The sequence below is a fragment of the Chanodichthys erythropterus genome, chromosome 6 (assembly GCF_024489055.1).
Source record: "Chanodichthys erythropterus isolate Z2021 chromosome 6, ASM2448905v1, whole genome shotgun sequence".
Lineage (NCBI taxonomy): Eukaryota > Metazoa > Chordata > Actinopteri > Cypriniformes > Xenocyprididae > Chanodichthys > Chanodichthys erythropterus.
The window spans coordinates 16,441,985-16,454,529 of NC_090226.1; the positions used below are offsets into that span (position 1 = coordinate 16,441,985).

Below are 12,545 nucleotides of genomic sequence, written 5' to 3' on the forward strand. Positions count from 1 at the left end.
ATGTGTATTCCCACGTAAACTCCTCCCCCATTGGGTAGGTAGTGGTCTCCGCAGCGTCCCTTCGGGTTCGCTTTCCCAGTGTGTCTAGTTTACTTAGTGGGTAGTGGTAGACAGCAGTAGACTCTCTCGGTGTAAGCTCGCCCCCTTCACCGCCAGCCGGTGCTATGGGCGGCTGAGCTTGCGCTGGGCACTGGAAGGGGTTTCGTAACTGTGGCGCTTTAGTTGGGATCCCAATTCGTCGGTCACTACTGACGTACGTCGAACGTGACCGACTGAAAGGGGAACGTCTCGGTTACGTATGTAACCCTCGTTCCCTGAAGGAGGGAACGGAGACGTACGTCCCGTCGCCACAGTTTCTGTACCCTCGCTGTAGTGCGGACACCAGTTGTCTCCTCAGCGAAAAACAGAGTGCGATTGCATCTGCTTCCTATTTATATACACCTGTCGGGGGCGGTGCGCATTATGCAAATATCGCACGCCAATTCCATTGGCTTGTTTTAGTTTACACGAAGATGATAGGGCTCTCTAAGCGATATCCCAATTCGTCGGTCACTACTGACGTACGTCTCCGTTCCCTCCTTCAGGGAACGAGGGTTACATACGTAACCGAGACGTTTTCTATTTTAGTATATATTTCTATTTTAGTACATTTTAAAATGTAATTTATTCCTGTGGTGGAAAAGCTGAATTTTATATATATACATATATATATATATATATATATATATATATATATATATATATATATATATATATATATATATATATATATATATATATATACATATATATATATATATATATACATTTTTGAGGATTCCCTGATGAATGAAAGGTTCTTTAGGAGTATTATAAAGTCTTTTACTGTCTTTTGACAGTAAAATTTACCATTTTGCGAATAAAAAAAAAGATACTCGCAAACAGATATATTATTCACCAGAGGAAGTTACCATAGCAACAGCAGTCTGCTTGAGGCTCATTATTGGATATATGGTGTTGTAAAAAAATTTTTATTTTTAATACATTTATAAATCATAAATATATCATAAAATGTGTAATGTTTTGTTTAAAAATTATATTCAGATTTACATATTCTCAATTTGGGTTATACTAAATGAACCTCAACATTCTGTGCCACAATAATTTCCATTTAATAATAATAATAATAATAATAACAATAATTTCCAATAATTTTCCAAAAAGAAAAATGCAACATTCTAATATAAAATACTTATATTTATTTATTTATTTTAATTTGAGGTTTTGTTGAGATCAAATTAATGTAAAATATTTGTATTCCCTTGTAGAACAGCATCAGATCAATGTTGTATATTACATTACTGTATATGTATACAAATGTAAATTATATATACATTTTCAGATGAATTTTGTGGTATAAGGCTTATTCTGAAGGGGGTGGACTCAAAAAAATTAGAGGCCAAGACTGTTTCTCTCCATTCCATTCCAAGCAAAGTAATTTTTCTGGGTGCAAAAGCATTGGCTGCAGGTCAGCGCAAACTTGTTAAACGGCTAACAAGACACTTGAAAAATACGTTGTCTTAAATTACACAAGATTTTCTCTGTGTCATAGAGTGCACAGTAGATTCCTGATTCTTAACAAGACAAAATTGGTGTGATTCTGGCAGTGCAGAACCTGGCTGACAGTGTATAGAAAGGTTTAGGGTTATATTTTTTTAATAATCTATTCTTTCACACTTTTTATTTTCTGTATTCTCTCACCATTCACCTCTCATATATTTTTACCTCAGTCTACCTCTCTCCAGTGGACACAATTCCCTTAACGTGCCTGGATAAGCAGGGGAGATGAGTTGACAGAGAGGGAACATCCAGCACAAATTCAATAAGAGTATCAGGGTTTAATTGAATTGAAAAAGCTGGCTTTGGCTTTGACTGAATACAAAGGCATTTCGCTCATTAGTTTCACCTCATTAAATTACCACCCATACTGAGAGCAATCCCCTTTTCGCCTAGTACTCTAGTCTGTGCAGCAATTTATTCCCAATTCACCTTTTCTAGGTCATAAAAGATAATACATCACCTTAAAATAACATTAAAGTATGTATCATTTTGAGATTACTTAATTATCAGCGAGGCAAAGTTTTATAAAATGCTTCGCAAGGATTTATTTTCTCTTCATTTTGAGCTGTTTTGATGTAACTTCAAATATTTAACAGGTTGATTGCAACAGTTTGCTTATGTATTTAATATATGCACAGATATGGATTACTCTGCTCATCAAATCAGCATAAAGCAGACAGCTTAACATTCCAAAAAAAAAAAAAAATCACCTTTAAACTGCATTATATTAATGGGAGGGACAAAGGATCCCTTTGGAAATCCTCAAAAGTTAATCAGTGGTACCTAACCAAGCCTTTTCAGTACCACCATCATTTAAAAGCACTTTTACCTGCATAAATATAATATAGTTTAAAAGGCATTTCTTCTGCTGTTTGTGTTTTGTTAACTTTCATTCAGTTTTAAATGGTTAGTTCACCCCAAAATGAAAATTCTTTTATTAATTACTCACCCTTATGTTGTTCCAAACCTGTAAGACTTTCGTTCATCTTCAGAACACAAAAAGAAGATCTTTTTGATGTAAATAAACCACATAAACAAACCTCTTCTGGAAGCTCAAATGTGCTGCGTAACCAATGAGGTTCATTCTCATGTGTTACGCAGCACATTTGAGCTTCCAGAAGAGGTTTGTTTATGTGCGTTATTCAGGTTGAGCTTCTGCTTCTGTTTGCTGATCAGTGTTTACATGCGGGTAAAAAGCATTAAATCTGTTAGTCACAACAAGCGATCGATTCTCTCCAGAAAATCTGGACTAAACTGCTCGATTTATATGGATTAGTTTTATGATCTCTTTATGAAGTTTTTGAAGCATCAAAGTGGTAGTTGCAAAGAGAGTCTATGGAAGGAAATCTGAAGGCATTCTGTCATCAAAAAGATCTTTGTTTGTCTTCTGAAGATGAACGTAAGTCTTACAGGTGTGGAATGACATGAAGGTGAGTAATTAATGAAAGAATTTTAATTATGGGGTGAACTAACCCTTTAAACAACTGACACAACAGCCCTCTATAATAACACTTATTGGTGTGCAACATTGTGAAAAAGCATTTTAGTTTCTAATTGCAACAATTCCTTATTTTCAGGCATATTTTTCATTTAGGACTTATTTATTATGCTTAATGGGGGTCACAAAGATAAAGTGAGCAGTAGTCAGCTGGTCATGATTTTGTGATATAAACATGGCAGACCACTCTTATGTAGAATAAAATAACTTTTTTTAGGTCCTTGAATGTTCTCATGTGAAAGAGAAATTTTTGAACAACATTGGTTAAAAAAAGGTACTATATATTTCTTAAGGTGTACAAATTACTTTTAAAGTATGTGAATCACCTCATATTGCTGCAATACCAGATTGAATGTACTGTAGAATTCTGGTATCAGCTCATTTCTCCTGTCTGCACCATGTTTTATCAAATCAAATTAGGTTCTTGTCCTTTTATATCAAACAGAAAAAAGATATTTTAAAAAAAAATTAAAAAGCTGATCCAGTGAACAAAAACATATACTGTATGATCCCCAATCTGCACTCTTAAAGGGTTAGTTCACCCAAAAATGAAAATTCTGCCATTAATTACTCACACTCATGTCATTCCACAGGTCCTTCGTTCATCTCCAGAACACAAATTAAGATATTTTTCATCAAATCCGATGGCTCAGTGAGGCCTGCATTGCCAGCAAGGCAATTAACATTTTCAATGCCCAGAAAGCTACTAAAGACATATTTATAACAGTTCATGTGACAAGAATACTTATTGTGCACCAAAAAAACAAATAACTTTATTCAACAATATCTAGTGATGGGTGATTTCAAAACACACTACTTCATGAAGCTTCGAAACTTTATGAATCTTTTGTTTCAAATCAGTGCTTCAGAGCGTGTATCAAACAGGTATCAAACTGCCCGGCCTGGTCTCATTGTTAATACATAGGTATAAATACGTAACTTTCAGGTGCTGAAACATATAATATTAACGTATTTATAGCACTAAAACGTAAAAATACTTACGTTTTTTCAGCGAAAGGGCACTTTTTTTTTTTTTTTGCCACTAATTCTACACTGTAACACGGTTAGTAGTTGTGGGAAGAAGGAGGCGGGAACCGGCGAACATTCCACAAAACTTTAACATAAAATAAACAAAGAACAAAACGAAAGTAATGCCGGCAGACCCTCGCGGACGTCTGCCGGTCACACGAACATAATAAAACATAACATAAAGTCCAGGCCTGGTCTTCTCTCATCCTTCATTGTAGTCGCTCCTCCTTTTATGCCTCCGGAGCTCCTCCGTGAGAGACTCGAGGCCGGCACGCCTCGCAGGTGACACTCATTATCACTCGCGTCACCGGCCTCGCGCCATTCCCTCACGGCTCTCGCCCGCCCTGCTCGTCACATACACCTACCCCTAAACCTACACATAACTATTTCTTAAAACTATACTGTTATAAATAAAAGAATAAAAGACGAACAAGCATAATCACAATAATTTATTTATTGCGATAATGTCAAAAGTGGTACCAAAAGTACAAATGATGATGAGTTGCAATTGCAGTCCTCTCTGGTGATAATAGTTTTTATAGGGTACAGAGCAGAATTTAACTTATTAATCCATAAAAATATGAATCTGGCTTCTCTCCGTGAAGGCGCACACTCATTTCAAATGTCAATCCACTGAAACACGGCATGGTGCAATCTGTGATGAAGCAGGTGAGAACCAATGACTGTTCGATATCAGTGCCTTAAACCATGTCATAAAGGTTCTGGAGAGCCCAAATTTCAAATTTGAATCATAACGCAAGTACACTCTGAACCACTGATTCGAAACAAGGGATTTGTTAAGCTTCGAAGCTTCATGAAGCAATGTTTTGAAATCGCCCATCACTAGATATTGTTGAATAAAGTCATAATTTGTTTTTTTGTTGCACAAAAAGTATTCTCGTTGCTTCATAACATTATGGTTGAACCACTGTACTCACATCAACTGTTTTAAATACATCTTTAGTAGCTTTCTGGGCATTGAAAGTGTTAATTGCCTTGCTGGAATGCAGGCCTCATTGAGCCATCAGATTTTATCAAAAATATCTTAATTTGTGTTCTGAAGATGAATGGGCTTTGGAATTAATGACAGAATTTTCATTTTTGGGTGAACTAACCTTTTAAGAGTGATCTGATACATTACCATTCAAAAGTAAGATTTTTAAAGGAATTAATACTTATATTAAACAGATTAATTAAATTGATTAAAAGTGACAGTAAATACTTTTACAGTGTTACAAAATATTTCTATTTCAAATAAATGCTGTTCTTTTGAACTTTCTATTCATCAATGAATTTGAAATTCTGAAGGATCGTGACTGAAGACTGAAGTAATGACTGCTGAAAAGCTTTATATTAAAATAAAGTTTTTAAATTGTAATAATATTTCTCAATTACTGATTTTACTGTATTATTAATTAAAGAAATGTATCCTTGGTGAGCATAAGAGACTTATTTTAAAAACATTTTAAAATCTTACCGACTCCCAACTTTTGAATGGTAGTGTTATATGGTAATTATAATGCAAACTTAGAAAACCAATTGATAGATGAACCTCATAGTAGCTTTGGACAGCGTTGATGAAGGCTTCATCGGCTACAATCTGAGTCTCTCCATTCAGGAAGGCCTGGAAACGATCTTTCACTGTCTGAAGGTGCTGCTTGCTGATCTGAGATGAGAACACATAACAAAGACAGAAATATATTACTGAATTACACTGCATGTGACATCCAAATGTTAATAGCATTTGTTATAACTTGAAACATATTTATTCATAGGAAGAAAAGATGGAGATTCACAAAAATCTTCTTAAGGAAGAAGTTAAGAAATTTCTTAAGACAAATTCCAAGAAGTTTGTAAGAATGTTTGAAGAATGCAATTCTTCAAAAATTCTTCAAAAGTTCTCGATTTTTTCTTAAGAATATCTAATTTTAATTAGCAGTTAGGAAGAATGTTATTCTGAATGTTTTGTGAATCCGGCCCCAGAGAATTATTCAGCAAATGTTCCGTTTGACTCCATCAGTGGAAGTTGGAATAAGTTTTCATTCTGCTTTGACCTAAGATCATTTTGACTTTCACTTAATGTTATAATTAGCATTTGATGAAGAGATGATTGTGGCCCTCGATCTGAGAAAAAAAAAAAAAAAAGGCAAGCTTCACTTAACAGCAACCTAACAGCACTTTTTTTTTTCACCCCCAGTAAGTATTAGGCTAGATCTCTTGCCAATTTCACTTTGCAAAAACAGATCATATTTCAGCCAAGAGACCACATAAAACCTCTAGACAATTGAAAATGAGAGACACTTCCCATCTCAAAACACTTCTTAACCATCTGGATAGAGACTCGATTGGGAAGAAATGTGAAACAAGCATCTACATTACAGTGGTTGCCCACAGAGTGCTACAGCTGCTAATGAGTTTTGCTCATTATATGGCTATGAAACCATGCTTTTTGTGTTTGGAAGCTTGGCTTTTTAACAGTTAAGTCTTGTCTTATTTCCTTAACATTTTCAGATCTCTTTTCATGTTCTGCTTAGCCGGTATTCATGTTCCATTTGCGACACTGAGGTGTACTCCACTTTGCAACACACAAATTATTAAGAGGCTAAGAGCAGACTGAATCTCTTGTCTCATAACTGAGTCAGGGAATTGATAATTATAGAGCTTATCCTGCGTTCCCCTCCTCCCTTGTGTGTTTTTCTCCCTTCCATAAGAATTTAAAAGTAAAATAAGCCATTCAGTATAAAATTTGGGCTTTACTGAGAGTAAAATAGGGATAAGAAACAAGATGGATTTGCTCAGTTATTGTGCATAAGAGAAAGTTCTGGCTTTTTGATCCCACCTTGAGGATGAAATGAATGCAAATGATTCATAAAAGAACAAAAATATCATTGACAATAGCCATAGGTGACTCATTGCTTGTGTGATACACAAATGGTTAGTTACACAGAAGGCCAAGTTACCTTGATATAAGTGGCACAATACAAAAAGATAGAAATGATAGTACAGTAGTTGTAGCATGCCTCATGAATGACATACAACCTTATACAACCTTAAACGTTCAAAAGAACATGTACTAATGACAGGGTATGTACTTCACACCATTGTTCTAAAGCATTATGGGTAATTTTATACAATTAATGCCACTCATAACCCATTTTACTTCTAAAATGTGATGTAATTCCAAGTGCAACATGATATTGGATAAGAAAAATGTGTGGTTAGGACTGAAAATGTGTTATTTTGATTGATAATTACAAATACCATAATTTTTAACAACAAATCGTTTACAATAAGACAAGGAATGCATTGAAAAAGTAAATGGTGTCATTTTTCATTTCAGGTTGACTTTAAAAAGATGCTTTGCAATGGTCTAGTTACGGTTTCTTGTTAATTTTGTCTCTCTATCCAATACAAACATGCACACACTGTGAACTGTTAATCAGAGGATCAATGTAAACATGATTTCCTTTTAATTTTAACTCAATGAGAAACTGAATTCAGCTAATTTTCTTTTGTTTGTCACACCTGACCAGTAAACAGCAGCAGGCCTTTGATATGTTAGTGTGCCCACCTCCAGGGTCTCAAACCATATGGTCTCTGTTTTTAGCATGGAGATCAATGTGTGTGTGTGTGTGTGTGTGTGTGTGTGTGTGTGTGTGTGTGTGTGTGTGTGTGTGTGTGTGTGTGTGTGTGTGTGTGTGTGTGTGTGTGTGTGTGTGTGTGTGTGTGTGTGTGTGTGTGTGCCCATGTATGTCTTTATTTAAATGTTGGACATCCTTTGAAAATACCAGGTGTTCCTCCTCATCGAGTATGTTGCCATGGTCACCGAGCACACATGAACACACCCTTTACCCCATTATCCCCTCTCAGGTTATCAAGCAGTATGACCTCATAACTATGAGAGGCAGCTGCATTAGCTCTATTACTCCCATGGTAACTGCAGGAGTGATTATAGTGGATAGGCTGTTGATGTAGAGCAATTAAAGTGTATCCTCTAAACACTCATCGTAATGTTCTCTCTACGTCACCATGATAATGCACACAAGTGCTGAGGATCTTACATTGCTAACCTCATGACTGATAGCATACTAGCATACTATTCCTGCTATTTCTGCCACATATGGAACATACAGTCGTACTATGTTTGTTTACAAGAGTAGAAAAATATGCTATTTTGATATACTGAATTCAGCCAAAGTATACTATGTATACTAATAGTATAATACTACTCCTGCAATTTGTGCAATATATGACAGAAACAATATAAGAAATTGCTAGTATGCTATTCCTAATTTAGCAAAAGTATACCATATATACTAGTAGTATGCTAATATACTAACATATTACTCCTAAAATTTATGCCATATTATGGATAACTGTAAATGGGTAAAATTCAACAATTTGAACATGGAGCTGCTTTGAGATCCACATATCTATGAGACTGAACTATATATGGCCTTGAAAATGAAGATTTCAAAAGGAAAGTTTATTAAAGGTGCCATCAAACGTTTTTGTCAAGATGTAATATAAGTCTAAGGTGTCCCCTGAATGTGTCTGTGAAGTTGCAGCTCAAAATACCCCATAGATTTTTTTTTTTATTAATTTTTTTAGCTGCCTATTTTGAGGCATAATTAGAAATGTGCCGATTCATGCTGCGGCCCCTTTAAATCACACGCTCTCCGCCCCCTCCCGAGCTCTTGACTCTATCACTACATAAACAAAGTTTCCACTGCTAATATAACCCTCAAAATGGATCTTTACAATGTGTTCAGCATGCAGAATGTCTGCAGTGTTTATTTGGATGTTTACTTTTAATTCTGAATGAATTTGAGAGATTTATAAAGAATGAAGTTGTGCTTATGAATTATACAGACTGCAAGTGTTTAAAAATGAAAACAGTGACGGCTCTTGTCTCCGTGAATACAGTAAGAAACGATGTTAACTTTAACCACATTTAACAGTACATTAGCAACATGCTAACGAAACATTTAGAAAGACAATTTACAAATATCACTAAAAATATCATGATATCATGAATCATGTCAGTTATTATTGCTCCATCTGCCATTTTTCGCTGTTGTCCTCGCTTGCTTACCTAGTCTGATGATTCAGCTGTGCACAGATCCAGATGTTAATACTGGCTGCCCTTGGTAATGCGTCGATCATGGGCTGGCATATGCAAGTATTGGGGGCGTACAACCCGACTGTTACGACTGTTACAACAGTCAGTGTTATGTTGAGATTCGCCTGTTCTTCGGAGGTCTTTTAAACAAATGAGATTTATAGAAGAAGGAGGAAACAATGGAGTTTGAAACTCAGTGTATGTCATTTCCATGTACTGAACTCTTGTTATTCAATTTTCAATTTGATGGCACCTTTAAGAATGAGAATCTAGTAAGACATTAAGATATCTTGAATACATTTAGAGTTACACGCATGCAAACTTTGGAAAAGGAATGGCATTCAGGTATGTTCTACGCAATTGAGTTGATAGAAAAACACGAGATACATTTCTAGTTTCAACATTATTTGTTCTTCAGATATTCTTCTTTAAAAGAAAAAAAGTATCACATATAGTTTTTGAACACTGAAAATGTGTACAATTTATCAGTTTTCTCAATGAGCCGCATTAAAATCTGCATATATCTGGGATTGAACCATTGAGAGCCTTTAAAATGAAGATAAGATAACAAAAAAAAAAGTTTGTTAAGAACCAGAATCTAAAAGGAATTTAAGATATTTTTAATACTTCTTGAGTTACAGGCATGCAAACTTGAGGCAATAAACAAAAGAAGTGCTTTTAAATAAGCTACTCTTTTAATCTTACAATCAAGTAGTTTTTGGGAAAAGTACATTTTACTCTACTCACACTATAGTTTTTGCAAAGCAATGGTATTTTTACTTGAGTATATTTTATATTTATAACTTAGTAATGCACTTGGGCAGCTATTTTCAGTCATGCGAGTCATTTCAACGCCACAGCTGGCATAGCAAGAATAATGTATTGATAATCATATCAATGTTGAATATCAAAAATGTGCAGTATAACGAATGAACAGCCTGTCACCAGAGACTCTCCGTAACGAATGGTCATGGAATTAAAGACTGAGCAGAATTTAATTGGAAATCTTTAATGAATCATTCACCTCTTCTGCTCCTCCATCCCTCATTCTCTCCCGTCAGTCCTTTCCTCTTTTTTAATTCTTTGGAAATTACTCATTTCCTCCCTGTAAAGATTAAACTATCATGTTGTTAAACGTGTGGTTATGGATATTTTACTGCTGTTGGCACACGCTGGTGCAGCTGGAGTACAGAGGCTGCAATAAATACAGCTAATGACTCTCACGCTGTCCATTCAGACCCTCCCTTTCTCTGTTCGTAAACTGTAATGTTCCAAAAATCTGATTCACAGAAGCTAAATAAAGTACAGTAGTCCAGTTTTGTTATACAGTCTCTTTATATGCTAAACTGCTACAGGCTACACACATACAACCTTAGATCCACCTCACACCTGCCTGTTGCTGGTTACTATAGCAACTGACAAAAAGCAGACCCTTGTCATTGAATCCATGGGTAGTAATTTACTAACACAGACACACACACACATGCTAACTAGAATACCAGATAATAATGATGACAAGCCTGAGTGGTATCAATCTGCTAAAACCTTACTGGCATCCACAGTGTGTTCCACCACAGGAGTGGGGGTGGGGATCTATGGGGGGAAGGGAAGCTTATATGATTGAGGATTGAACAGACGACTAGAAAAAGTCCATGTTCTGAGGATGTGAAAAAAAAAAAAAAAAACACTAAGCTAGAGGTTAAAATTGACTCAGTGGACTTCATTAGAGCCGACCTAAGCCCTGCGCTCGTATCAGAGTGAGGTTTACACATTTAAATTGTCTCCTCCTCTGTTTAGGAGGGCACTTGAGAGTTTTTCAACATGGTCTATATAAATTGTTGATCCTTATAGTGCATCCTCCCATTAAAGTGGCGGTCCATGATGTGACCTTCCTAGTGCGGATGCTGAAAGCACGTAATTCAAGCAATAGCTCTTCCACAGAGAGCTGTTTTTTCATAGAGCAGAGTCTCTGCTTCCCTTCACGCTCAACGGAGCGTCGCATTTGGTTTTGTTCGACAGGAGAGTCAACATACCATGTCCATGGCTTTTTTTTTTGCTCTGTTTACCAGTGAGAGAGACAGAGACAATAATGAGTGGGAGAGAGAGCTCGTGGGACACAAGGAAGGCTTTTCAAATGTCACTCAGTCAGAAAGCAAGACTGTATTGTTTGACTCATAAGCTTTACTGTAAAATAAAGGGCTTCAAAATGATGCAATTTCTAGCATTTATAGCTGTGCAAACAACAACAAATATAATTATCTAAAAAATATATTGGATAAAGATCAAGCCGCAAGTGTGAATCAGCTACTAGTTTGAAAGCAAAGCACTTTCTGGTTTGTACCACAACTTTAGTACATTCTTAATGCTTTAACAAATTAACTTTTTTTCTTTAAATGCTGTCTGTAAATGTTTAAAGTAAACTTATTTCACTTCCATAATATTACATTTCTGAGTGAAAAACAATATTCAATGAGAAAAAAGTATGGTGAGACTAGACTGGCTTTTTGGTTAGAAGGGGAGGGGCTGTAAAATAAGAGGGTTTTGTTTCAGAGGCGAAGTAAGTTATTACATTTTGGAAGATTACAAAGACTTCACATTACAATTAAAATTACATCTTGGGAAAAAAGCCTTTATCGACAAATTGTGCACAATAAGACCGGGAACATGAGAAAGTAATGAGAAAGTGAATAGATTAATGTTGACTTTGATATTGTGGCAAAAGTTAGCTATTTTCATGCAAGTCGGTTTTGTTGTAATTGTTGTTTGAAAGCACATTTATGAAAAACTCATTCATGAAAAGCATATTTCCACCGCAAAAAAAGAAAAAAAAAAAAGAAAAGTGAAATAAGTTTAAAATAAGAAATATAGTCACACTGAGATAAAGTCAGAATAGTTTATATTCTGAATGATGCATTAAAGTGATCAAAACTGAGTAAAGACTCTTACATTGTTACAAAAAATGAATCACTGTTTCCACAAAAATATTAATCAGCACAGCTGTTTTCAACTTTGATAAGAATAAATGTTTCTTGAGCAGCAAAGCAGCATATTAGAATGATTTCCGAAGGATCTTGTGACACTGAAGACTGGAGTGACGACTGATGAAAATTCAGCTTTGTCATCACAGAAATAAATTAATTGTAAAATATATTCAAAAAGAAATTAGTTATTTTAAATTGTAAAAAATATTTCTATTATATTCTATATATATATTCTAAATATTTATTACTATTTTACTGTATATTGAATCAAATAAATAGCTGGTGAGCATAAAAGCAAAACAAACTTACCAACTCC

General features: G+C 35.2%; 1 protein-coding gene across 1 annotated transcript in view; it reads right to left on the bottom strand.

The window, feature by feature from the left end:
• cadpsa (Ca2+-dependent activator protein for secretion a) overlaps nucleotides 1–12,545 on the bottom strand; it is a 161,661-nt gene that overhangs the window by 130,365 nt on the left and 18,751 nt on the right. Inside the window, exon 3 of the mRNA XM_067387336.1 lies at nucleotides 5,679–5,792. Coding sequence (XP_067243437.1) covers nucleotides 5,679–5,792 — 114 coding nt within the window. The remainder of the gene's footprint in view (nucleotides 1–5,678; nucleotides 5,793–12,545) is intronic.